Here is a 27,495-nt window from a genome sequence, read left to right as displayed (position 1 = left end):
AAAAATTAAACAAAGTTCTCGTTGGCTGTCTGCTTTATGTTTACAAAATTTGTTTTGTTGTAAAAAATGGCTTCCCTATATAAGTGTGATGTATCAGCAAATAAAGAGGATTTGTCAATTTATGAACAAGATTTATTATAAAATGAAATAATAAAGAATTAAAATAAAACTATATACAATAAAAAATCAGAACAAGAAACAATGTTTTTGTAAATTAAATGTAAAATAACTATTTACAAGACAAAAAAAAACATGAAAAGGCAAAAAACTATTTACAAAAATAAACTTCTTTACATGAAGTTCGTCCTCTCAGTCTGTAGAAACACAAACACAAACATGATTAGTCCTCTGTGACACTTTGTGTGTGTCCACCTGCATCAAACAGCATATTTACCTGTTGTGGCTGGAGTCCTACTCCTGACCCTTTTCCTCTTTTTGCCCTAAAATCAAACACATCACACACATTACACTCTGTTTTCACTGTCTGTGGAGGAGTTGTGTCGTAGTTGTATGTGAGCAGAGTGTGCTTACATAGTTGTCTGCAGACGACCACTCTGGGTACAGCTGGGCGTGGAGCCACCGCTCTGCCTCCGCCTCCTCGTAGTACTTCACCCGCTCCTCCTTTGATAGTGACTTCCACTGTGGACAGACGACAACTGACTGTCAGTACATGTACTAAAACACACCTGCAGGCTAGTAGTACACAGTGATGTGTGTTTCTGCTGTGTGTGTGTGTCATAAAATCAGAAAAGCCTTGTTAATATTGATGCCTGTGGCCATTAATTGAACTGCAGTCAGCATTCTGAGGCTCGTAGTGTCAGATCAGTGCTGGCTAATAGCTTCCAAAATGCAGTGGATGACAGCAGTTCAACCAAACTCTTGATCCAGAGTGTTTCTTACCATCTGTCCCACAGCTGCATTCACAGCCGCACTGCTCTTCATGCCCTTCTCAGCAGAGACCTTGGGCCTCTGCTCATTGAGGAAGAGCATGAAGGCGTTCCTTGGCTTTTTAATGTGCGGCTGTGACGCTGATTCATCCTCATGTTTTCTTCTTCTACAGGGACACAACAGGAAAAACAAAAGTGAGGACACAATATACCACTGTGTGCACATGTGAGGACACAAGTAGGCTACATTATGACATTAAATACAATTCAAACTCATCTCTGGGAAGCTGTTCAGCTGCATTAAAGCCCAATACAAAGACAGAGATTATAATAATGATCACACAGACCTGAACACCTGATCATTGATGATTTCATCATGATCAGTCACATATTGTCTAAAAGCAGCATCAGCAACTTACCTTGATGTGGTGGGGAGGGGAGGAGCAGCAGCAGGTGGAGGAGGAGGAGGAGGAGCAGGCTCCACAACAACAGGCCAGTAGGACAACTGTCCGCTCCTTTAGACAGAGACACAGATGTCCATGTTAGACAGCAGCAGCCATGTTTAATCATTCTTTTGTTTGTGTGATTTACTTACGGTTCAAAAACAGAAACAAGGATGACGTTGTCCGGCAGCTTCACCACTGGATGTTGAAACTGAGGAAACAAATGTGGAGGTGATTAGACAAGTTGGTGTCCTCTATCTGCTAATGTGTCATAAGGATCCCGCTGAGGCTCAGAGAGTGTGTATTCAACTGTAAATCTGATTCACTGTTACACATGATCAGCCTCTGTGGGTCTGTGATTAGACTGTGTGTGGTTACTGCATGTGAAGCAGGGACAGGTGGAGACATGGTCCACAGTGTTACTGACAGTTCTGATTACTGTTACTTCAAAAAGGTGTTTAGTAGTATGTAGTGTTTCATTTTGAAGGTTTCTTGTGTTTCTTACTCCGTCCTCATGAGGTCCAGCTGTGTCTGCTTCCTAACTTGTGTACCTTGTGTTTTTATACTCAGCCCTTCCTCTTGTCTGATGCTGCTGTTTCCAACAACCAAACAACATGTATTAGTGTGTTTATCGAGGGTCTTACTGTGTTCCCAGGTGAAGCTGCTGCTGCTGCTGTGGAGCTGCTGCAGGAGGGGGCAGGGGACTCATGATGGTACTGCAGAGAGACATGGAAGATTGAGCAGACATAACACACTCAGAGTCTGCCTTATTTTGATGTGGAAATAACTAAATGGTCAATATTCAGACTTTTGTCTGAATATGTGGGTCAGGTGTTTTTGTCTCTGTCCCTGACCTCCACTTTGTGTCTTACCTGTCCCTGGCTGGCTCCAGTGTCCAGCTGTAGGTGGATGTCCGATGCAGCAGGCACAGGAGGAGGAGGGGGGTCGGATGCACCATCTTGAAGCAGATCCAGAACCGCTGCTTCAAGAGAGGACACAACCTCCCCCCACTCCATCTCCTGCACCATGTGCTCCACTGTAGGCCAGAGGTCCATTTTAAACTGTGCAGGGAACATTTGTTTTTTGTTGTTATTTACATATGTTCAAACTATGGATCAGTAAACACAGTGAAATGTATTATAATTCAACAATAATATCATTAAGTGGCTTCACCTTACCTTACAAATGAAAATGCTGCATCAATAATACTCCAACATGGTTTAAGAATTGTACATTATACTCAAAGAATATATTTACATGAAACATTTAGGGAGAATATTCATGTAGATTTAATCAGATTTAAGAGTATTATTTATCTGTTACAGAGGTCACATCAGCAAATGAGTCTGAATGAGCTGAAAGTGTCTGTTAGTATTTACCAGATGTGGTCAGTGATGGCTGGTCACTAAAGGGTCTTCTGTCTGTGATGGCCTGTTAAATATATAGACAGTGTTATTATTCAAATAAAATGCTGTTAACATTGATTTTATCTTAATCTGCTACAAATCAAAATGCTGTATCAATGATAATAATCCCATATTTTATTTTATTTTTAGTGATTATCCATAATACTCAAATATTGAACCCTTTCTTTTAGGGATGTCCTGATCAGGTTTTATTGCCCTCAAGTCCATCATTTGATTTTGAGTCGATACGGAGTCCCGATCCGATACTTTCAGGATTCTCTATAAAGGCATTATAGCTCATTGCAGCAAACCCCGTGTGTGTCTGTGTGTGTGTCACACCGGGAGATTTCACAGACGCAGCAGCTCATCGAGGTCTCGAACCCAGGACCTCTCGCACCAAAAGCAACTGTCATACCCCTACACTACAAGACGAAGAGCCACCCTGCACAGAAGGCATTAACTTTGACAGCCCTAATAAATATATATCCGAGTCCTGATCGGGAGGTAATGTCCGATCGAGTCTGAAATCACGTACTCGGGCCCGATTTCCGATCACGTGATCGGATCGGGACATCCCTACTTTCTGTACTCTTGCATTGATTTAACAGCTGTAGTACAAGTTCCTTTGCTGATACAGACGTTACATTATATTAAAAACCACCAGCAGCACTTAGGAAGAATATCTGTGTGTACCATCAAAGTGCATCATTCAGTTGTTACAGAGGTCAGATCACTACATTAGTCTAAATGAGTTTAAACTATCTGTTAGTATTTACCAAATTCAGTTGTTCAGTTGTTGTCAATCTGTTGGGTTTTCTTCTTTTTTTGCAGGAGCTAAAAAAAGCAGCTTCTCTCTCTGTGTACTTGCTGTGGAAATGAACAATATTCAAAACATAACATAACAACATTCTATGGTTACTGTGCTGCTGTGACTTTTTAAAACTTCAAGCAGTTGCAAGGCAACAAGTCCTATGACATCATTACATAGAATTATTGTACATTATACACAAAAACTCACAGTTAAGAGCAGGAGTGAAATCTGAATCCTTCTGTTTTATGTACATTTTCAAAATTAATGAAGAATTTGTCTTTATAGTTATTCATATACACAAAGTGTTTTAGCTTTAGCTACAGTGTGTAGTGTATGTGTGCATTACTTTCAGCTGGGTTTGCCTGTCATGATGAGGGAGAGTTAACTTTGTACAAGCAGTGAACTTCAGGGACTTTGCAAACCCGTGCAGCCAATATTAGGAAAGTGTCACTGTATAGACTCATCATGCTCAAATGAATAGAAACCTGCAATAAATCCTGCTTCGTTCACAGTGGCGGTTTTGGGCACGGGCAGACCGGGCAGTCGCCCAGTGCATGTTTGAACCAGTACAATTGTAGTGCTCTAGTGTACATGCCTTATGTTAGGTTAATTTAAAAAAAATATAGACAATGGGGAATTTATTTTTTATACCATTTATCATCATATTATCCATTTTGCAACCTGTCATGTTTGTTTTCTGTAATGTTTGTGCATGTTTGTTCCTCTCTCTTTTTCCTTCATCCTCTCTGTCCTGTCTCCCTCTTCTTCTCTCTCTGCTTCATCCCGGCCGACTGTTAGCAGTAAGGTTTTCCTTACGAGCCGGATCCTGCTCAAGGTTTCTTCCTGTTAAAAGGGTGTTTTTCCTGAAACTGTGGCTCTTAAGGGGGTTCAAGCTCTGGGTCTCTGTGAATCGCTTTGAGACAAATTGTGATTGTAAAACGCGCTATAATAATAAAACTGAATTGAAGCCTTCCCCTTTATTTAATGACCTCTGCTTTTTTTTTTTTGGGGGGGGGGGGGGGGGTGGTCTCGCCCAGGGAGTAATTCGATGTAGAACCGCCACTGTTTGTTCAGGTTTAATCCAGAATGTTATCTGTGTGCGTGTGTGTGGCACATTTTCACAGCAATGTGCAAAAGGGGAGTTTGTAAACATCAACAGTCTTTCCATGGTCCGGATTTTCAGCAAACAGTATTTTGTCCTCCACTTTTTGTTCCTCAAAAACAATGATCTGAAAGAGTGAAGGAAAACTACATATTATATACCTACATGTCACAGATTATTTAAAATAGTTCAAGAAAGCAGATCATGTTGATCTCTTTACAGTTTCTGAGTGCTCTGTACCTGATTCTCTCCACTTCTAAGCCAAGGTGCTGGGAGATACAGGAAGTGCTGGGGACCAATGTGCCAATAACGTCCAAGATTCTGCCCATTGATGAATACAACTCCTTTGCCCCAACCCTACAGAGAAATGCAGTGTTATCATCATTCAAGTGACTGTGTGAAAAGTCTGTTTTAAACTATAATCAATGACCCTGAATTTAAATGCATAACTAGCACTTGGACTCACTGGAAGTCTGATGAAAGTGTCTCTGGGAGGTCCCTCCACAATGAGTCTAGCCTGGATGAATCCTGGGACGGTGGCTGACTCGATGTCAGTCTTCCACTGCCCTGAGTGTGTTAATCTAAAATAAGTCAAGTCAAAGTCAGCTTTATTGTCAAATCTGCTATATGTGCTGGACAACATATAACATATAAGTGTAAAAAAATGTACCTACAATGAGGCACACACAAAATACAAGGCACAAAATGAAGGCACAATGCAGTAAGAGTGCAAAAGATGTATAGTGCAAGACAGTGCAGTTGGCATAATGTAAATAGTCCAGGAATAGTTTAAGTTATAGCAGCTTATGTGAGACTGGTATGACATGACTAAGGTGCAAGAGAATGCACAGGGTAAAGTGGCTGGCGCACAGAGTTCCTTTTTGGTAAAGTGGCTGGTACAAAGAGTTCCTATCTTGGGGAAGGGGGGGGGGGTGTCAGGGAAGGGGGAGAAAGTGGGGCACAGCAGGGAGAGAGTTCAGCTTCCTGAGCCTGGTGGATGAAGCTGTCCCTCAGTCTGCTGGTCCTGGCCCAGAGGCTGCGCAGTCTAACAGGAAAGCTACAATTTAATTTAAATCTTGCTGATTACTACTGATTTCTGATCACTGATTACTACTGAAAACCAAAATGTTTTAGCCAATAATAGGTGCATGAATATCTAAAGATCAACATCCTATATTCACATGATAAAAGAATAAAATTTCCTATCAGCTCCTCATCTTGAACAGACTGAATTCATATAACAAACCTTTTTATAAAGCCTGGCTTCATGTCAAAAGAGAAGATGGTAAATCCTCTCAGAGGGGTGTGATTCAACACAATGTCTCCCACAATACCTGCAACAGATCATCAGGACAGGCAACACAGACTCTGTTCACAGACACCTGCATCTCTGAATGGCCCAGGAAGGAGTTACAGTCAAAGTGATGCCACAATGAAAAATGTTCAAACAAAAGTCAAACACACATAAGCAGTTCACAATGGGACCGTCAAAGGTTCAGAGGACTGAACTAAACAGCACAGAACATGGCTCTAAAAGGTAGAATACCTTTGCGCTGTTCATCCAGAGCTTTCCCATAACTCACTCTTCCACAGTTCTCCACAAGTAAGCTCAACGTCCTGTCTTCCTTTGATGCACAAAACATAAGTACCACACTCAGAAAATCATCAGGGGAAGAGCATCCATCATGATACAAGCAGCTTACATGAAAAGATCACAGAACAAAAACATGTAAAAACTGTCCGTACCTTGCTATCAGGAAGTGCAAGCTCATGAGTCTTGTAGTCCAAACTACCAACATACTGTCTGTCCACAAAAACCTGGAGAACATTGTCAGTCACAGGATTATTATTTCAAATGCTTTATTCATTTATTTATTATTTATTTATTTATTCATGGTGCTTGTACAGTGTGTGTGTGTCTGTGGGCACTCACCAGTGCTCTGTCTCTGATGTTATTCCTGGAGTTCAGGGCTCCTCCACTGGTGATGGTGGTTTCATACAGTGCATAACCGTATGACAGACCACTGTTGTTGTTGACAGGCAGATTCTCCATGTTCACCGGCCTCTCTGACCTGTACGGCTGGTTACATGGTCATAACAGATACAATATTTCAATAGGATTCGACCCTTAGCTGTGGTAGAGAAGATACAATCACAGTTGGTGGGAGGAAGTTACATTTCCTGAAAAAAGGAGTTCTTGTTGACAACTTAATGCAACAGGCAGGTGTGTGATATGTATCTTGAGCACAAGCAGCATCTGGCTCGACACATTCCCCTTTCTTTTCAGTAGGCACATTATACTGTATGATATGGTCCAATTTGGATAGGTAGCATTTTCTCTTTTGTAGAGATGATCATCAGCTGTCACAGCAGACAGGTGCATGTCATCTGTAGCTTACCTTGTCTGTAAAGTGCAAGCTGTCCCAGAGTGATAGGTGCTGCTCCATGAAAACAGGGCTATAAGCTGTCTTCTCCTGAGCAGAGGGCACTTCAGGAAGAGGCCCAGCTAGAACACGAGTAGGGTAAAAACATGCAATTAAGTCTAACTATGCATGTTAATTTTGGATACTGAAGTCCAGTTAGCAGCCAAGTGTGCATAGCTCCTATAAACTCTGATATGCATGATCTTACAGTGGTACTGGCTGAATAAGTTCCTCAGCAGATGGTATTTTGTAGTGCAGTCTCCAGCTTCAGATAGGGGAGCATCATAATCTGTAAAGACACCATGTGCAAGGACAGGCTGAAGCAGAGTGGTTAGGGCTGGAAAACATGCTCATCAAGCTATTTATATTATACCATAACTGGTGACCTGAGGTTTGTATGTGCCAAAGTCCATGGCCCCATTCATGAAGCCAAAGCTGGTTCCACCATGAAACATGTACAGATTAATTGACACTCCTCTCTGCAAGATCTCTGACACAACAGCGAGCATGTCTGTCGGGGGGGAAACGCACATCACTCAGTGTCTGTAATATGCAACAACCAACATGCAGCAAGACTCAATAGGCTGGCAAGATCCACAAGAATGCTCCTCTGTCTGTAAATGAACAGTACAATCTGGTGAGAGAAGGGTTTCCGTACCTTCAGCATGGAACACATGATGATGCTCTCCCCACACATCAAACCAGCCAGACCAATACTCCATTACCATTAGAGGTTTCTGGGGCTAGGAACAGAACATGAATCAAATAAAGGCTAGTTTGTATAAACAAACAACAAAAGGCATCAAACACTAGCATTTACTTACCTGTATGTCAGCTAAGTGTTGGATAGCTCCAAATGACAGCCTCTGAAGGTTTATAGTTTTTAGAACTAAAATTATAAAGACAGACATAAGTTAGAGGCAAAGTAAACACAGTAGAATCAAGTTTATTATTTACAGCTCTTCACTACCTCCATCCATCCCTCCATATCTCAAGCCTTCCCAGTTGTCTGAGGTTAGCAGGAGCTCACTGATCCCTCTGGACTGAAGACACTATCAGACAGAGAATTTACTATATCATGATGCATGAAGTAAACATTTTAGTAACAATGAAAACCATTAATAGACCCACATTTTTTATGAATGGCATGTATTTTTCATCTTTGGCGTAGGATCCATACTCATTCTCAACTTGGACTGCAATGATTGGGCCTCCTTCTTTAAACTAAAAAACATACAAACAGTATTTTAGTAAAGGGATGGCTTTCACAATAATTATGACATCATCTGTGCTTACCATGAGAGGTGTGATGACTGAGACAAGCTTGTCAAAGTACGTGTTGACAGCAAGTACAAATCCAGGATAGGTTGTCCTTAACTGCATGTCCTTGTCCTGTAGCAACCAGCTAAGAAATACAACACAGCTTGTGGTGTACTGATAATATGCACCCCAAACTTTAAAGTAACAAACAGATGATATTACCTTGGCAACCCGCCCAAGTCCCATTCAGCACAGATGTAAGGTCCAGGACGCAGGATCACCCAGAGACCCAGCTCTGCAGCTAAACTGACATACGCCCTGAGAGAGGCAGCAAGGAGCTTTTTATATAATGTCCTAATGAAGAGAGACGAAAAAAGGTCTTACCTGAGGTCCAGCTGATCCTGAAAGTTAAATGTCCCTCTTTCAGGCTCATGCAAGTTCCATGGGACATATCTGTAAAATGCAATCAAAAAAATTATTTCATTAATATTTTACTTTAATTCTGATTTCTGTAAGAGTGAGATTCTTGTGATTCGAGGTATGAACACATTGGCACCCTACGTTGTCAGAGTATTGAGACCACAAGCCTTCATTTTCAGCAGCCTGTCCACCCAGTAGGCTCTGGGGACGCGGAAGTAATGTATGGACCCTCCCAGAATGCGGAAAGGCTCTCCCTCAAGAGTGAACTGAGAGGAGTTGGCCTTCAGACCCTCCAAACGGCTCATTCTCCTCACTATAAAGTGAAATCTAAGGAGGAATATAGTGCAGCTGAAAATAAATCAAAGCAGATCACACACACAAAATGATAAAATCCAGTTGTATGAAAGTAATAGAAAAAAGACAACAACAATTGTTTTATGTAAGAACATAAACAGGACAATAATGGAAAACCTTACCAACTTATCATTTAAGTCCAAAATGTTGGAAATAGTCCCAGTTATAACAAAAGCCTCGTCAGTGTTGTGCCTTGAAACTGAGCCTGCCACAGACGGGTGGATGGTGCTGGGAGGCCTCAAACGCTGTGAATAAGGGAAACTATTGTTGTTTCAGGACAAAAATATAATGCTGTTCTCTCTCCCTCTCTCTCACTGGTTAACTGAGCTCTTACTGTTGTTTATAGCAAGAACTCATGGGTGCCCTCCAGTGGCTATGGAAGTAATAACAGCCTAAAAATAAGGGAGTGTGGAAAAAGTAATGTTGATACGCTATTTCGGAGGCTGAAAAAGACAAATTATTATTTGAAAGAGATATTGAACTGTTCAAAAATTAGTACAGCTTTCAAACTAATAATAACTCAATAATTTGTGTTCACTAAATGAGCGGGGGGGGGGGGGGGGGCAATTTGGTGCCAAGTTTGGTTTGGTGAGTTTTTGAGCATGTTCAGGGGGTCAAAATCGCGATACCAGTGCCGGAAGAAGAATGACGTATAATAATAATAAACGCTTCCATATAATAATAAAAAACGCTTGTATTTCAGTAGGCCCTAAAAAACCACAGGACTGTATACAGGAATGTAAACATTTAACACTCTAAGCACACAGTGCTCTATTCCCCAAGTGTAAACTTTCCTAAGTGATTTCCCTTCTGGCAGTCTAAAAGTTTGACAGGTTCTTCGTTTTTGTTTTGTACCGTATTTTTCTGATGGTCCCTAAGAGTGGAAAGTAGTAGTGTTGGTAGACTTTAGACTTCTACAACTATCGCTGCCTTCATTACAGGTCATATTATCCAGCACAGCTGATCAGATGTAACTTTTACTTTTCATTGACCATGTTTGTGTTCATTTTTGGTCGACAGTTCATCCCGGAAGTCCTGTTCTGTGGCAGCTTAAATTCATCGTCGCTAGCATGTCAGTTTTTGACAGGCACGCATGAGGTTAGCATGACGTTTACATAACAGACACGACTGTACTTCAGACAGTACATGTTTTAGAAGAGGGCCGTACTGTGATGTGTGTTTTAAGAGAATCGTAGCAGAGGGAGAACGTGTCGCTGCAGTCGTGCTGTTGTAGTCAATGGAAAGCTCGTCGGTGTTTGGTGTTCGTCTGTCCCTAAAACAAAGATATTTCCTCCTGCTCTGCATCACTGCTGCAGCGATTATTGTTTATCAGTTTACAAGGTAAGGCTAACGGTTATAAAGCTAGCCATTTGTCTTAGAGCCCAAAAGGAGCTGTGTGATATGAAGACCTGTTTGATTACATGCAGCACAAATGATGATGATGACGATGATGATTATTATTAATATCAGCAGCAGCAGCAGGATCCACACCTGCCATTACCCAAAAGGTGTGGCTTCACTTTACTGTTACATTCAAATGGTGATAACTCACGAGAGGCATTCCTGCAGTAATAGCCACCTTTTTGTCTTATGGTTTACAGAAGCCATTGTTTATTTCAGATTTTGTAACATCTGTAAGACTCGCTTATCTTGATGCTTCATATAGATATATTGATTCATCAGATATATATCCAGTGTATGACCACATGGCGAAGTGACTGACAGTCAACTTTGTGTGTCCATGCAGACCTGAAAACCTGCTGACCTGTACCTCTTTCTGTACAGATTCAAGATTCAAGAAGTTTATTGTCAAATGCACAGCACTTTACAGTTACACTGAGCAATGAAATTGTTACTTTGCAATAGTGATGTCCAAATGAAGCAATGAAGCAGTATTGAACCACTTCATCAATTGTGTCGAGTATGGGTTCATTCATTCAAAGCTTCATTTTAGTAACCAGGGTGTGTGATGTACATTTCTTTTAGTTAAGACTGATTAATTTGTTTCGGTCAGTTGAGTCTATAAATGTATGTATTGCAGTAGGAGCTTGTGGATATGCCTGGATAGTAATTCAAACATTTTTATAAACAAAGCAGTGTCGAGTGATTTGAACCAGTCATGTGAGTCACTGAGAGGACCGAAGAAGTTACTGCTTCGGAAGTCATTGGTCACGTGGGTTTTCCCGCACCAAAGCAACCTTCGAAGCAGTGGTTCAACATAAATGCTTAAAAGCATACATTTAGAATGTGCAAATATGTTACAGATTGTATGCAAAAACAAATATGTGCAATATGTTGTCCTTGCTTTCACACTCCTGAAGCATCTACCTGATGGCAGGAGTGTGAACAGTGTGTGCTGTGGGTGAGTGCGGTCTTTGATGATGTTGTGGGCCCTCTTTGTGACCCGGGCATTGTAGATGTCCTGTAGAGGTGGGAAGGCTGCTCCACAGATGAATTGTGCCATTTTAATGACACGCTGGATAGCCTTCCTGTCCTGAACGGTGCAGTTCCCATACCAGACTGTGATGGAGTTTGTCAGTACGCTCTCCACTGTGCATCTGTAGAAATTGCTGAGGAGTTTGGAGGGTAATCCAAATTTCCTCAGCTTTCTGAGAAAGAAGAGTCTCTGTTGAGCCTTTTTGATCATCTGCCGTATGTTGTAAACCCAGGTGAGATCCTTACTGATGTGGGTACCGAGGAGTTTGAAGGTTTTCACCCTCTCTACCTGGGCCTCGTTGATGTAAAGTGGGGCGTGCTGGTCTCTCCACTTCCTTGCGTCAATAATCATCTCCTTAGTCTTCTCAGCATTTAAGGAGAGATTATTTTCCTGGCACCAGGTCACCAGCTGAGCCACCTCTTGCCTGTAGGCTGCCTCATCTCCTCCAGTGATCAGCCCGATCACAGTTGTGTCATCAGCAAACTTAATGATGGATGTGCTACTCTGGGAGGGGACACAGTCGTAGGTGAAGAGGGTGTACAGCAGTGGACTGAGCATGCAGCCTTGGGGGGGGGTTCCTATGCTCACAGTCTTTGTGGCTGATGTCCTGGCACCAACTCTGACAGTCTGGGGTCTGTCTGTGACAGCATTACTCTTCATGCTTGTCAATCCAGTTCTAGTTCTTTTTCAGGTGTTAATTGTATTTTGCTTCTCAACAGCCGCCCTAAATTAACAAGAATGAGCCGTGTGGAGGGTCTGAGGGCCGACTCATCTCACTTCACTCTGGAGAGAAAACCTTTCCGCATCCTGGGAGGATCCATCCATTACTTTCGTGTCCCCAGAGCCTACTGGGAGGACCGAATGCTAAAGTTGAAGGCTTGTGGACTCAATACTATCACAACGTAGGCTACCACTGTGACTCATGGCTGCTTCAGAGCAAGATTTGACTGACTTACAAAAAACAGTTTCAAAACTGATTACTACTGAAACACTGTATTTTTTTCAGATATGTACCATGGAACCTGCATGAGCCACAGCGGGGGGTTTATGACTTTAAGGATCAGCTGGATTTAGAGTAAGGGCTGATGGAGAGGCAGAGCTTTCACATAATTCACAGGAGCCACCTGCGACTCAGTGTTCACCTGCAGGTGGCACTGTTGTATTGCAAAGCAGCTGAGAAAGTGTACATTTACCCTTTAGAAATGTTTTTGATTAATTATCTGTGTGCCAGTGATTGTTAATTTATTGATCATGATGGCATTATTCCATCAATTATGCTGACTGCAGAATATATATTAAAAACAGATGTCATCTCGCAATGGGAAGAAAATGAAAATAAATCAAGGGAATATTTCATCATTTGCAGACAGAAATTGGCTGGACCTGAAATAAAGAATGATTATCTGTCCTGAGAAAACACTGGTAAACCTTTAAAATGGACTGTATTGATAATAAACTAACTGCATCTTTGTCTTAGAGCCTACCTTCGCCTTGCAGCCAAGTTGGACCTGTGGGTGATTTTGCGTCCAGGGCCATACATCTGTGCTGAATGGGATTTAGGAGGGCTGCCCAGGTAAAAAAAAACAAAAAAACACTCACACAGATAAGTACCTTATTTTGTAACATAATAAATGATAGAGATGCATTATTGTAAAATAAACTGAGGGCAGTATACATCATACGAGTTAACTGCTAGACTTCTAGTGAGGAATTACAACTAATTCATTCTGACAGGAAAGGAAAGGAATTTATTCACTTCAGCAATCAAAATAGATTCAGACACTTAAACGGATAATTGTTGGCAGGAAAAGACTGCAAGTAGGTATTTTTGGAGGAGCGTTACCCTCAGGGAATGTGAAGTTGAGGTAATATGTATTTGATAATAATCAAAACGGGGTGTTTTTCAGGACACACAGCAAAGCATGACTTGCTCTGAATTTTATTCTATGATAGCCATGCGTAGGTTGTTACGATCATCTTTAACAGCCTCTAAGAGTGACATTTTTGGTGTGCTTTTCAGCTGGCTACTACGAGATCACAACATGAGACTGAGAACAACCTACTCGGGGTTCACTAAGGCAGTCAACGCCTTCTTTGATCAGCTCATCAAGAAAGTTGTTCCTTTTCAGGTCGGTTTTTCTCTGAACTCTTTTATTATGATGAGGAGAAATGACACACAATCGTTTTGCAAAATGTCACCATGCATATATGATTCCAACATAGGCACTTTTTACATAACCATCACTTGTGATTGTTTAAACATCTCTTTAAACAATCACATCTTATCACTGTGTCAGCATTCTTTAGCACAATTAATAATAATAATAATAATTGAAACCTTTATTAGTCCCACAATGGGGAAATTGCTCAAGGCAGCCCAGCAAAGAGCGCCAAAGAGCGTGAGTACACTGGAGGCTATGCAGGTAAAGTGTCTTGCCCAAGGACACACAACAGTGACTAGGGAGGAGTTGGGATCGAACCACCAACCTTCCGGTTACGGGACAACCCTGCTATACCGCTGCGCCACTGCTGCCCACAGCAACCTGCAACCTGCAACCTGCAACACTGAACAGTAACTATGCAGTCGAGGTGATCAATGTGATTTCAGTGGTCACCATACACACTCGAATTGTTCAGCTAGCATCCTCTGAGCTTTCTTCCCTTCCTTATCAGCTCCATGCATCATTAAACACTCTGATTTCCATTTCACAGTGTTTTTATCATTCGGCTGTATTAAGAGTAGGGATGGTCAAGAACTGGCACCAAGGCCTTATATGTGTCCTCTCTTCATTGCTAATTAATGCACAGTACTCGGAGGGTGGCCCAATTATTGCGGTTCAAGTGGAGAATGAATATGGCTCCTATGCTAAAGATGAAGAGTACATGCATTTCATCAAGGAGGTAAGAAACACAGCCACTGGAATAATAATTTGTAGCTCGTAGATGATACCTTTCTTCGTCCTGCTGTCCTTTACTCACCCACAAAATCAACAGTTGTATTTTTAGAGAGGACTTTGTTGTTTTGCCTCCATAATCCCCTTTCCCTCTTTCAGGCGTTATTGTCGAGGGGCATCACAGAGCTGCTCCTGACCTCAGACAACAAGGAAGGGCTAAAGCTTGGAGGAGTGAAAGGAGGTATTGTCAGATAGGCTGACATGTACACACACACACACACTATTCAGTATGATGTTTGATGTGTTGTTTTCATTCACAGTGGCAAGTAGACTAAGCAAAGAGCAGCTCAGTGCCATGCAACTTCAGTTTAGAAGTGCAGACACAGAGGATACTGTGTTATAGCATAAAATGGCATAACTACTGTGACGCAGGAAGAACATGTTTATTTAATGCAGTCATTAGCATACAAAGCTGTTATGAGGTTGATCCTTATTGCTGTTATATTGTATTTTCCCATAAACTAGCACTGTATTAAAATTATTCATATAATCACAGGCCAGGATTCACCAGTGAATTTACAATAAACCCTCTGTTGCCAATATTAACATATTTTGATGCAGTTTATACTCATTTGTTTCCACAATATGTACGCATTTCTCAGTCCAGCTGTGCAATCAGCTAAGGTCCATATAAACACTGCAGGTGGTTTGTGTTTTTTTCAACATTCTGCTTTTTCGTTGGAAGCACTGGAAACCATCAATTTTCAGAAACTGAGCCTAAGTGACCTCACACATTTGGATGCAATACAGGTGAGTCTGAAACCCTAATGCAGAAATTCTACAGTAAATTACCTACCTTTCAGATTCATGTTATTAAATGTATCTTGGACTGTGGAATGTGTGAACTGTGTTCATGATGTAAATGTGGGAGCTGGTTTGCATTGAGTTGCTTTTAATGATTTTACAAACTGATGTGTAGCCGAGCCGTGACATCGTAAAAACATCATTTTTATGTCTAAGACAGTGTATTTCAGGTTTGTACCACTGTTCACATAACAAGAAGCTTTCAGTTTTATCTTTTGCTTTTCTTGGTGTATACATTTTTTAAAAACATGTAATTACATTAAAGCCTGTTCTTCCTGCAGCCTCAGAAACCTAAGATGGTGATGGAGTACTGGTCTGGATGGTTTGATCTCTGGGGCGGCCTCCATCATGTATACACAGCTGAGGGTAAGGCAAGCATTGTTGCTGAAGGTAACAAACTGATAAGATGGGAATGCAGGTTTTTTTTTTTTTTAGAGACGTACAGGAACCCTGACGAGAGTGAGACGGGAGTTCTGCTGATGGGTTCTTTGTTGTGGGTGAAACAGTTTGTTTCTGTAAAAATGGGTCGATAATACAGGCTAATTTGAGACTGTAGCGAGACAGGTGTTGTGCTGCAAGCTACTACAAAATCTCAGAATGTAAAACAGACAGAGCCTCTGTGCCTTAGGGTAAGAAAGGCTTAACACAAACCTTTTTAGCTGAGAATAAAATAGTCTCCGTGCCAGGGGAAAGACAGGGTAAGGACAAACTCACTGCTGTGCGGGATGTGTAAGATAAGTTCTTCAGGCACAGAGCCCGCTCAGTGCACAGCTTAGCATGTAGTCAATTCTTATTTGTTTATAAGGCTTTGTGAGATTCCTTTAGTTTTCATGCATGGTAGGTTCTGAGCTAAGTGTCACAAACCAGGGTCTGTGTGCCATCCTCTTATCTTTGTCTCTGGAAATGTGATGATCAGAGGCCAGATTTTCAAACACAGCCTCACACAGGATTGTTCAAAGCTTTGCTTCAGTGGTTCTCACTTCATTCATGTCTACATCCACCCATATGCCCTAGTGTTTTCAAGTATTATTTCACTTATATTCTGTTGTTCTTCTGCCATTGGGGTCTTGATGTCTACATAGGTCTAAAGATTTCTTTATATAGTTATTTATAAGAAGTGTTTTATTGTACAGAAATGTAGGCTTTTCTTTTCAGGCATGCAATTCTGCCTCAGGATTGTACAGCCTGGTTTATCATACAGAGAGGGCTCTAAATGAGGCAGAAAATTCTGAATGTTCTATATACATTTAATATGTACTAATACCAGCATATCACGATGATTGCTCTGTCCTAGAAGGAGGAGCCAAACATTCTGTCAGTACTAATTAAATTACTCATGAGAGTTCTCTACAATAACAATGAGTTGGAAAATATTGACAGAAATCCTATGTTGTGACATTGTTGTAGAAGGTTAGAGTAGTATGAGAGCGTCTATATTTCTATATGATAACACACATACTTTAAACCATGAGCTGTTTATGTGAGATCAGCTTGTCCTGGGTGTTGGTATAAAAAAAGAGCTAGGTTACATATTGCTATGTCCCACATGGTTCACATGGTACATCACAATGGCGATATTCTTAGTCTAATATATATTCATGACATAAGTGATGGTACCTTTTTTCACAATGGTAAAGATTAATGGCTCACACCCTCTATCACCGTCTCGAGCACTCTTAGAAACATCTTATTTCAAACAGTGCAGAGCCTCAAGCCTTCTTTTTACTCTTGTCATTCCCAGCAGCCCTCCACATCTTCACAAAAACTGTTCTGAAAATGAAAGGGCCAGCTGTCTTGCTGCTTTAAGTTTTTTTTTCTCCTCTGTGAGAAGGAGTTAAAAAAACAAAAACGAAAAGGCTCACCATGCAGAAAGTGTCACACCAATGAAATGAACACTGGAATATTCAGAGGGGATTGGTGTCCTTGACAGTTCAGTGCTCTGCAGACTGCAGTACGCCCAGCAGTTGGTCAGAGCTAGCGCCACCACCGTGAAACCAGTCGAGGCCAGTGCTGTCACTCTTCCTGCCCAATTGTTATTCACTGAAGTTCGTGCCCTTGATTTAAATCATTATACTCAGTCCAATTTCACTACTAAAGTTCAATTTGAATACTTAATTGCATTCTCTGCCATGTTCACTGTGAAATATAGGTAGCTAATTTGTGCAAGGAGGTAAGCCATTTTTTATGGGTGGGAGCATTGCCCTGTAATGAATAACAGTGACCTGTAATAGGAGGTGTGGCTGGTGTCTGCCTGTGCTTCAATTGAATTGGAATTGAGGGCAATAGGATTATTGAAATAGTGGCTCTGGCTTGTTAAATCTGATGTCAAATAGATTTTTTTCACTTGGATAGAAAAATGGTGAGGCTTAATTTGTAGCCTTTGTTATTTTCTGTGTAAACTTTAATTACCTTTGTTTATTTTGCATTCTTTTTTTTGACAGATATGTTACCTGTGGTGACAGAAATACTCAAGCTGGACATGTCCATCAACCTTTACATGTTCCACGGCGGAACCAATTTTGGCTTCATGAACGGTGCATTGGCCGTAGGAGTACCAGCATCTAAACCCATGGTAACAAGCTATGGTATGTGTAATGAGTCCCTTCTTATTTCTTGTGCTCGTACTGCACACATGCCAGAAATTTCTAACATTTGAGTAAACAAAATTCTGTATAAGAATATGGAGGAAAATTGGCTTATGCAGGGTTGAGAGGTTGGGATTTAATAAGGTTTTTGCCACAAGGATTCAGTACAAAACTGCATTTTAATAGCTCGACCAATTTTCTCAATTACTGGCACTTCTTCGTTTTTTTTTTTTTTCTAATTATGAAAGCCCACTTATTCTTCACCACAGTATGCTAAAATATGCATTATTCATGAGCATATATAATCATCAAGCGCGACCCTGTGTGTTACACTGAAAAAAATGTATTAGAATAAATGATGATTGAGATATTAATCTGTAGGTGGCGCTGTCCACTACCCAGCAGCCTCTGACCTCTCCTTGTTATAAATGTAAATATGCAGTACACACAGATGAATACATTACCCCATAAAATGCATGGGAAATGTAAATTACAATGGGTTTTTTATCCTCCTCTAGGGTTCTTAACATTGTAATGACCTGGTTCCTCTGAAAAGAAAACAATTCTGAAAACAGCTCAGCAGGAGGCAAGGCCACCTCTGACCTTTAGCACTCATACCTGTGTTTATTCCTCTGAATGCCTTTTACCTTTTCGCCTTTAAAAAAAAAAGGCTCCATTTTCTGTCAAGATAAAGCAGAATATGTCTCAGGCTGCTGCTGTCTCAAGATGTTTGATAGGGGAGCACACTGAAAGCATCTGCCACGGTAAGAGGCATCCCCGCCTCTCTCTGGCTCCTAAACCTGCTGTTCTGATAACGCATTATCTTTCAGATTACGATGCTCCATTATCCGAGGCTGGGGATTACACCACCAAGTACCATCTTCTGAGGAATTTATTCAGCCACTACCACAGTGAGTGTTGTGTGTTGTTGCTGAGATGGGCCACATGTCCTCTCACTTTCCTCTTAAGTTAATAGTGCTTGTAGAACCTGTTCTCTGTTGGCTAAAGCAGGGTAACTTTGCATATGATTACAAGCATGGATTAGATATGGGTGTGCGTTTTTTCATGTGTGTGAAACCCTTAATTACTGCCCATTGTGAAAATAACACGCAGAGCCTAGTATCATGTTCATTGTTTACACATTATTGTGAGACACATGTTGTGCGGTTGGGGGCAGATGTCTCCAGTGTTCTTGTGGCTAGCTTCTGGCAATGTGGGACTGAATCCAGCACAGCTAGATAATAATTTTTCCAGCATCGTAATGATTGAAGATAGTTTGAAAGGCTGCTTATGCGTGATTCATCCTTATGTTTTGTAGTCTGCTGAACAATGAATGAGCAGTGGCCTGGATACGAGGGAATGCTTTGTGTTCTACTCAGCAACCACAAACACATGACCCAATTCTTTAATTAGATCATCCTGATATTATTTTATTGTTGTATTGTCAAATTTGTGTTAGTTACTCTTTACCCCTCGGTGTTGTTTTCGCATTGCTTGGCATGGACTCAGGCTGTTCTGTCAAAGGTCTCACACTAATGGATCTTGAATCTTAAAATAAACATATTTGCTGGGAGGTTTAGTTTTTTTTATTTCACAGCTGTCAGAGATGGTAAAAACAAATTTATAGCATACAATATTGAGCAAGCTATAGATGTCTCCTGACTCTAAGCAGCCTGTCTGTGGGCTTGCACACAGCTCGCTATTGATATCATCACTTTATCTTTCTGTGAAAAAAAGAAATAAAATAAAATGTAGAAACTTCCAGCATAACAACACATCGTCTCCACGTTAGGATTACAATTTGTATATAAATGTCTCTTTCTGTTAAATTTTAAGAATGTCGCTGACGTCTAAGTGGTAGAAAGAGCTACTGAGAAGAAGGTGTTGGCCATTACCCTCAAAGCATCCCTCAAGTGATCCAGCTATTACCACTTAGTGATAAGGGAATGCTGTCAAGACTTTTCCAGGGGGACTGTTGGTGTCTCTGCACGCTTTAACACCCTTAAAAGCCGTTAGAGGGCACGGGCAACCACTGTTAATCGTTGTTAAGAGACTGTTTTGAATGTCGCTGTGGAGGAAAAATGGCTTACCCAAGAAGCCTTTTGTGACTGGTATGAAGTGATTCATATGTTGGTAAATACAGAGCCTCCTAGAGGAAAAAGCACAATATGACAGTCCATGGGGCTTTAATAGTTTTGAGGATGTTTCAATGAATGGTTAGGAAATATAACAAACCTTTATACCTTTACATTTAAATTCACAAACAGCCCTGGTACTCTCTTTGTTCTGTGATATGTACACATGTAGTTTTTCCTCTGCAAGTATTAAGGCTTCTTTAAATATCTCCTACTCCCTTCTGTGGCTTAAAATACATAGATTCGTACATGCATTTTTAGACGTGGACGTTCTGTATATGTATACACATGTGCATTTACTCGGTCCCCCGAGTAAATACAGGACAAAGACAGAGAGACAAAGCGAGATCTATGCTAATTTTTCCTGCTTGTTTTCCAGCCCAGCCTCTCCCTGAACTGCCCCCTCTGCAGGAGAGGAGAGCGTACCAGCCTGTTGTCATGCAGCAGCATCTGTCTCTGTGGGACAGTCTGCATTTTGCTGACAAGGTGAGCCACAGCCGCACAGAGAGTGCCGAAATCTGAGGTGCACAAATAATAAACAATCACATCATCTCATAAAACAGTCATAATCTGTATAGGGCAGCAAAGCTACAAGGCTGTGTATAGACAACAACAATAGTAGAAAGACATCATGTATACAATAGGTTTTCAACCAAGCCAGTCAAATAAACTCTGAGAAAATGTGCTGTCAATCATGTGGATAGGCAGTCTGTGATTGTCTGCACTACTGTAAAGTGATATTTTATAATAAAACTAGGCACAAAAGAATGAATCAGTGCTACAGGAGTGTCAGATATGAAAGAATGTACTGATTTCATTACCTTGTTGGATCGATGAATTGCAACTGATGAGATGAGATGCAGTAACACTGGTGGATTACAAACTTTGCACTGTTGCCATTTTTACCACACTTTCAGGTTCATAACAGTACAGTGTTGCCATCAGAATGTCTTGCTCATTTCTCTGCACTGCATTTAATTTGATCCATGTGTAGCCCAAAGATTTGCTCCAATTTTACAAAAGCTTTTGTATCTTTAGCCAAAAGAAAGTAGCCACATGTTGCGTTAGCGAATGTAAATCTCCCTAATGTCTAAATTTTGCAGTTAACATACCAAACTGTCTGGTCGATTTTGATGTGTGCATGTATGTGAGTCAGACAGAAATCCATTCATTTCTTTGGGAATTTATGTAATCTCAACCTTAATGATCTGTTTTTTACAACCTTTTCCCCCATTATCGAATTAACTATCACCTAGCAGCCTATTCATTTGTTTTACTAAGTTGATGTTTTAAACCTGAAGCTCTGACAGACTTATGTTGCTAACTAGTCTGATGTGCCCCTGAGCAAAACTCAGACTCTCTTCCAACTACACCAGTGATTTGCTCAGGGAACCACTGTAATCAACAACGTGCAGCTTTATGACTGTAAAGCAGATTGTTGTGGTAATAAGATCTGAGTGCTCTTCCCTTTGCCAAACAGGAAGAGAACAACTGGTTTGTATGTTGTTCACATATACGGCCACCGGTCCACCAGTTTACACTGTGCTCCTCATTGACATTCATATCAAACCAGATATAGTGTGTGGAAGTTACTCACAACATTAATTATTCAACTGAAATAATTTGCTTCCCTCGGAGATGACGATTGCTTTGTCCCTGACCAGTCACACACCCTCATTTCAAAGGAGCATGTTCTCTTCTGTGGCTTCAGAGAGGGCTGCTTGATATGTGGCTGTAGATATGTAGTTAATTATGTCATGTCATGAGTTCTTAATAGTGCATATTACAACCTCCTGTGCAAGAGAGTGTTACAGAATAAAAGAACACCAGACACAACATTCAAAAAATGAACTTAAGCAGCATGTTTATTCAAATTTTGGACATACATTGGATAATGTGTTTCCTCTTCTGTGACATATTTTGTAGCCATTTAAGTCAGAGCTGCCGGTGAACATGGAGAATCTTCCAGTCAACAACAACAACGGTCAGTCATACGGCTACACACTCTATGAGACCGCAATCAACAGTGGAGGAACCCTAAACTCAAAAAACAACATCAGAGACAGAGCACTGGTGAGGGCAGCAACATAACGCACCCACACTCGAACCTTTAAACTTTTTTTTGTGAGAACTTTCTCTGAAATATTTTATTGCCAGTTCAGCTTTCCTGTTTCTTTTTTTCTAGGTTTTTGTGGACAAACAGTTTGTAGGTGTTTTGGACTATAAGGTGCAAAAACTGGCACTCCCTGATGGAAAGGTACCCTTTGAGCTTGTGTGCTCTTTTGTGTGTAGTTTAGTCTGCTGTTTCAAAAAGGATGACGTTGTTAATATTTAACAACACGCTGCATGTGACGTTCAGGGATGATGACAGATGTTTTTTCTTCCCTAACCCTTTTTGACAGAATGGTTGCTGCTTACCTTAGCAAATTTAAGTAGACGACGTCAGTCTCACACACACAGAGCAGCCTTGATCAATGGCAAAAATCATACCAGCTTTCTGCCTCCTTTGTTTTTTTGTGTGTGGATTCTTTCCGCTGAGTATCAAATGTTGCTGTTTTTCATGTTTTATGTTTTTTCACTCTGAAGGGAAAAAGAACTCTGAGTTTACTGGTGGAGAACTGTGGAAGAGTGAATTATGGGAAAACCTTGGATGAGCAGCGCAAAGGTACAAACAGTTCCACACACTGATGGATTCGTAGATGTTCCAGTTAGCACTGGTCTAACTAAAAGATCTGTTTTCATTAGGGACCTTGAAAGATTCTAATTAACAGTGTCTTAAGATCCGCAAAGAAACTGATAGCAGCTTTGACTCTCCTTTCAGGTCTTGTTGGAGATATTCAGTTGAACCAGCACCTCCTCCGAGACTTCATTATTCATAGTCTGGATATGAAGCCTGGCTTTGTAAACAGGTTTGTGTCTTTCAATTATTATCCAGTTCTCCCTCATGTTTGTGTTTCTCTGTCATTACACCTGCCTGCCTCTGATTCAGCCCTGCTGATTATCACCCTGCCCAACACAGTTACACTGGGAACACTGTGGCAAAATTCAGAAACCAAAACATGCCCCTCTAATCCAGGGTCTCCTGTCAAATATCATAAAATATATAAGCCACATAGACTTGATAATACGAATGTGTGAGAAGCTCAAAACGACAGAGGATCAATTATTTTTTTCTTGGTGTTTTTACCACAAGACAAGGTTCATAATACAGCAGGCTCTACTTGTAGAATGGTTTCTTCTGCATGTAGGTATAATGCAGCATCTTAAGTGGACACAATAATAAGTAACTTCATACAAAAGGGAGGTTAATGTGTAATTTATTCTTGCTTTCAGTCAGCAGCATGTTTCTGACATCTTGAATGTTGCTTTTCAAAGTAATGTGAGTCAATGAATGTTCCATTTCCATTTCAAGGACTCAGTCAGTTTATCCATTTTACTGTGTTTGGATGCATAAAAAGAAAATGTGACGAAAGCAACAGCTAATATGTCAAAATCATCTGTGTTATGTGTTGCATGGATATTACTGAAGTTGGCGTTGCTAACTAGCTAGCCCCCACATTGACAGCATAAGATGCCACAGTGAGTGCAGCTTTGTGCTGTAAGTCTTATGTAGTGTTTACAGTCCTAGTGGAGAAGTGGATTAACTCCACAGGTCACATTTCAGCTCCTGTTCTTAACAAACTGTTCCTTACTTACCGATTTAATTAGACTTTCAGCCAATAGATAATCACTGTATTTACCAGAAACAACAGAGACCACCTCTGGAGAAAGGAACTGCTGCCTCATTTTCTCCTTTAAAACCAGAGGCACAGACAGCAGTGCAGTATACAATGAGCGATTTACATTTGTTTGATGCCAAGGACTATCTTAGAAGCTAAATGTGTGTCGCATCAATTTAAACATGGTGGAGGACTTTTAATGTGTCACCCATTCCATAATCCCATTATAGTCATTATGTCTGGTAATTTCTACAGTATACATGACAGCACAGCACTCAAGCATTAAAAGGTAATTTTACATGATGATGTTTCCATGTTTCCAAGATTTTAAGACATTCCATAGATTGCTGTTGTCATTAGCACTGTTGCCTTTCATCCATTCAGCCTGAATTTTTTTTTTCTACAGATAAACATCAGGGTCACTTGTCTTGTCTGCTTTGTTAGAGAGCATCCACAGTCATTGTCAGGCCACTTAAGATCTGTATAAATGAAAGCTACAAATTAATACCAAGGCAACCATTTGAATTAACTTGGAGGCAAAATATAATCTGAATATTTTCTCTGCCATTCACTTGCAAACTTTAGGCTTGACATATTAAAGTAACATGTAGGATGTGAATAACTGCTGACTGACAGAGGCCCCCCTCAGTCGAGAAAAAGAGATTTTTTTATGCCAAATTTGCAGCACAATCTACCAAAACACTTGTTATAGCTGTACTTTTTATTCTTCCCTTTCAGACTTGAGAGTTCAGGCCACTGGATGAGTATGCGCCAGCGGCCCTCCTTCCCTGGGTTTTTCCAGGCCAAGCTCCATGTGGACAGCTATCCTAAGGACACATTCATCAAGCTCTCAGTGAGTAGGACTGCCAGCAGAGCTTCCAGTCCAGATCAGCAGCACTGCAAGCCTCAAAAACTGGCATAACTTTGAAACTTCTTGGACATTTTTTGAAAAGCTTTACAGACTAGACCATAAATTCAGTGACAGTTTAACCTACTCTAGATAACAGAAATCACTCTCTAATCATTTAGATACTTAAAAGCCCCAATTACTACACAGTATGATGTGTATGTACTTTTTTTGTCTTGGTTGTATCTTGATACCTTATTGTTCCTCCATTCAGCAACTACTGTGGTAATTCTGTGAGACAGCTTGTGAGATTTTTCCTGCAGCATACTTCATTGTGTTATGTCAGATGCAGAGGCCATCCAATTTAATGCCCATTACAGTATTCATACTGATCCTTTTAGAGGCACAGCTATAGAGTCAAGAATAAACTGATTCGTTTTGGTGGTCATAGGTCGCTAGTTTTTTGGCCATAACAAACATCACATTTTAATTTTAAATGTCTAATAAGATAAAATATTGAGTTTTTGTTTTCAAACCAAAAGGTCAAAGTTACTACACTGTGGCATCATAATGTTTTGCAGAAACACTTTCTTTCCTCTACATGTTCAGTATATATACTATACGAGTCTAGTTTGAAAGGTATGTAATATTGATATATGTGCATGTCTCAATGTCACACCTCCGTCAGATAGAACAAAGGCACTAGAGTTGACTTTTAGCATCATAAAGGACTGAATTAGTCTTTAATGCATATTTAATACACATGTGCAAACCCTCCAGAGAAATAGCTCTTTGAGCTGCGTTTAAAGTCTCCTATTGTTCATTGGATAGGAATATACAATAATATCATCCCTTTAACCTGCTAGTAAGATTGGAGCATATCTTCAAGTATCTTTACAGAAACACATCTGGTTATATGGAGTTATGCATAATGCTATTATCGATTCACTGTGTCTGTTTCAAGTGTCCCTCTAACTGTGTCTCTGTGGTTGTTTTCACACTATCAGCACTGTGTTCAATAACCTGCTGTGTATTCACAGGGCTGGAGTAAAGGTGTTGTGTTTATCAATGGGAAGAATTTGGGACGCTACTGGTCCATTGGTCCTCAGCAAACCCTCTATGTCCCAGGGCCCTGGCTTCACAGAGGAGCCAACCAGGTACCATGTCAAACTCATTTAGAGAGCCTCAACTGGAGTACTGTGAATGTTGAATCCTTTACTTAGCATGTATTTATACATAACCACATTCAGATTTATTAAATTCTATGTAGATTAACTTGCAGGAATCTGCAGCTCAAATATTAGTACATGACATTTTAGGATGAAAATATCTCAAGTTGTCCTTGAAACTGCAACCGAGTGTAGATATATGTGTGCCTTGACAAGTTTGACCTTACACAGTCTCAAAGTACCCTTTTATATTTTGTTCCAATAATCCACCGCTACCTCCCTTAATACGGCAAATATAAAACCTCAGGTTAGAAGTTGCATGCATGCAGATTCAATAGCCATCACTCCCTCGCTTTGTCGATGTTTCTAAATTTCTGGAAACGGCCACAAACTAGCTCTGCTGTATCTGTGTGCCCTATTCTGGCCTTTTCCTACTTTACCTCACTGGAAGTTTGCATACATTGACATTAGCACTCATCCACCACCCGCTCTCACTGTCCTTTCACGGCCTTCACTAGCTGGTATTCTTTTTTTTTTTTTTTTGCTTTGTCACAGGTCATAGTGTTTGAAGAACAGGAAACAGATGGTAAAATCCAGTTCGCCAGCAGCCCTGACTATGGCATGACAGTTGATGTCCAGTGAGGACAAGAGGTGAGAGGGGGGAGAGGAGGATGATAGGAGTGTGGTGTAAGAGGACACGACTGAGACAGATGCCATGAACTGCGCGAACACACAGGCACCAACACCCCACCGTGACCAGCAGCACTTAACAGTGGCACATGTCACTAAACATGACACCAATCAGCAGCAGTGTAATGAACTCCCTTACTGTGTTTTTTTTCTTGTTACTGACGGTATTAATGATATTTTGTTAAATACTTTTTATTCATTTTTCTACCAGTTCTGTCAAACACTGCATAAGTGGAGACTGTTAAGGAAAATGATCTTGATTACAATAAACGCTTTAGAAGGCTTCAAGTTACTCTAACATGTAAATGTTAGAGGCCTGACCTCTGTGCAGTAACCAAGGCTAAGGAAGCTTGTGTTCTATGTATCATAAACTCTGGTGGCTATTAACATTCAGCTTGTGATGATCTGCTGTGAAGGAGGAGGCCAAGAGCACAAACAGTATTTGGAAAGTCATCTTCTGTGTGTTATCTCTGGATTCCACCTCATTTGTTTCCTTTTAATAAATAGCTTTGCTCACAGTTATGATTAGGACATATGAACTGGCATGAGTTTGTTTATTTTGTCGTGTGGAGCTGGAGTTGGTCGTACAGGCTGTTTGAGGGAGCAAAAACATCATGTTTTTTTCTGATTCAGGTTCTTATGGAGTATTAAAAAGTCTTGAATCTGATGTTGAAATAACCATGAATGCAAAAGTATGAAAGAATGTTTGTGTCTAGGCTTTGTCCCTGTTTCTATAAATAAATTGATCACACAAGCTGGGTTTTTATGGCTTTGCAGCCAAAAATGTGCCTCTGTGTGAGTGTCAAGCAAAAGTGAGACTGACATCTTCAAAAGCTAGGCAAACACACACTTCTACATGAGACAGCCTACAAAACAGCTCTGTGCCTTTTGCCTCCAGCAAATCCACAAATCTGCAATCAAATTAGTTTGAAAGAAAATGCATAGCATCACTAATAACCACCAAAATATAGCTTATCTAAACATTTCTGAGTTACACAGAGGAAGTCTGATGAATTGTTTCCACAGACACAATAAATACACAATGCTAG

The 27,495-nt window shown here is 40.6% G+C and overlaps 3 protein-coding genes across 7 annotated transcripts; 1 reads left to right on the top strand and 2 right to left on the bottom strand.

Moving 5' to 3' along the window:
* Nucleotides 1-303: 303 nt before the first annotated feature.
* Nucleotides 304-3,649, bottom strand: LOC114445091 (transcription factor 7-like). Its single transcript, XM_028420046.1, has 10 exons — nt 3,513-3,649; nt 2,710-2,761; nt 2,203-2,391; nt 1,975-2,046; nt 1,483-1,541; nt 1,307-1,402; nt 901-1,054; nt 532-639; nt 395-440; nt 304-314 (listed from the first exon to the last, which is right to left on the bottom strand). The coding sequence occupies exons 3-10, from the start codon at nt 2,383-2,385 to the stop codon at nt 310-312; spliced, it is 723 nt and encodes a 240-aa protein (XP_028275847.1). The 5' UTR covers nt 2,386-2,391; nt 2,710-2,761; nt 3,513-3,649; the 3' UTR covers nt 304-309.
* Nucleotides 3,650-3,888: 239 nt separating this feature from the next.
* LOC114444702 (beta-galactosidase-1-like protein 2) lies at nt 3,889-9,072 on the bottom strand. The gene is made up of 18 exons (XM_028419444.1): nt 8,894-9,072; nt 8,717-8,785; nt 8,555-8,650; nt 8,369-8,477; nt 8,204-8,296; nt 8,043-8,124; nt 7,897-7,961; nt 7,731-7,815; nt 7,446-7,583; nt 7,281-7,361; nt 7,049-7,155; nt 6,583-6,729; nt 6,396-6,467; nt 6,196-6,274; nt 5,896-5,983; nt 5,116-5,230; nt 4,890-5,006; nt 3,889-4,776 (listed from the first exon to the last, which is right to left on the bottom strand). The coding sequence occupies exons 1-18, from the start codon at nt 9,055-9,057 to the stop codon at nt 4,666-4,668; spliced, it is 1,818 nt and encodes a 605-aa protein (XP_028275245.1). The 5' UTR covers nt 9,058-9,072; the 3' UTR covers nt 3,889-4,665.
* Nucleotides 9,073-9,978: 906 nt separating this feature from the next.
* LOC114444546 (beta-galactosidase-1-like protein 2) lies at nt 9,979-27,200 on the top strand. 5 transcript variants are annotated; one of them, XM_028419200.1, is made up of 20 exons: nt 9,979-10,047; nt 10,127-10,204; nt 12,263-12,445; nt 12,550-12,618; nt 13,021-13,116; nt 13,564-13,672; nt 14,352-14,444; nt 14,597-14,678; nt 15,183-15,247; nt 15,583-15,667; nt 17,743-17,886; nt 18,717-18,797; nt 20,401-20,507; nt 21,948-22,094; nt 22,207-22,278; nt 22,608-22,686; nt 22,843-22,930; nt 24,479-24,593; nt 25,628-25,744; nt 26,312-27,200. In XM_028419200.1, the coding sequence occupies exons 2-20, from the start codon at nt 10,200-10,202 to the stop codon at nt 26,396-26,398; spliced, it is 1,824 nt and encodes a 607-aa protein (XP_028275001.1). In that variant the 5' UTR covers nt 9,979-10,047; nt 10,127-10,199; the 3' UTR covers nt 26,399-27,200. The 5 variants fall into 5 exon arrangements, with proteins under 5 accessions (XP_028275001.1, XP_028275002.1, XP_028275000.1 ...); XM_028419201.1 differs by adding an exon at nt 11,944-12,175 and having other exon boundaries at nt 9,983-10,204; XM_028419199.1 differs by having other exon boundaries at nt 9,983-10,204.
* Nucleotides 27,201-27,495: the final 295 nt, after the last annotated feature.

The sequence above is a fragment of the Parambassis ranga genome, chromosome 13 (assembly GCF_900634625.1).
Source record: "Parambassis ranga chromosome 13, fParRan2.1, whole genome shotgun sequence".
NCBI classification, from domain to species: Eukaryota; Metazoa; Chordata; class Actinopteri; family Ambassidae; genus Parambassis; species Parambassis ranga.
Note: the sequence above shows the minus strand (reverse complement) of the source record. Positions and strands in the feature narration are given on the sequence as shown.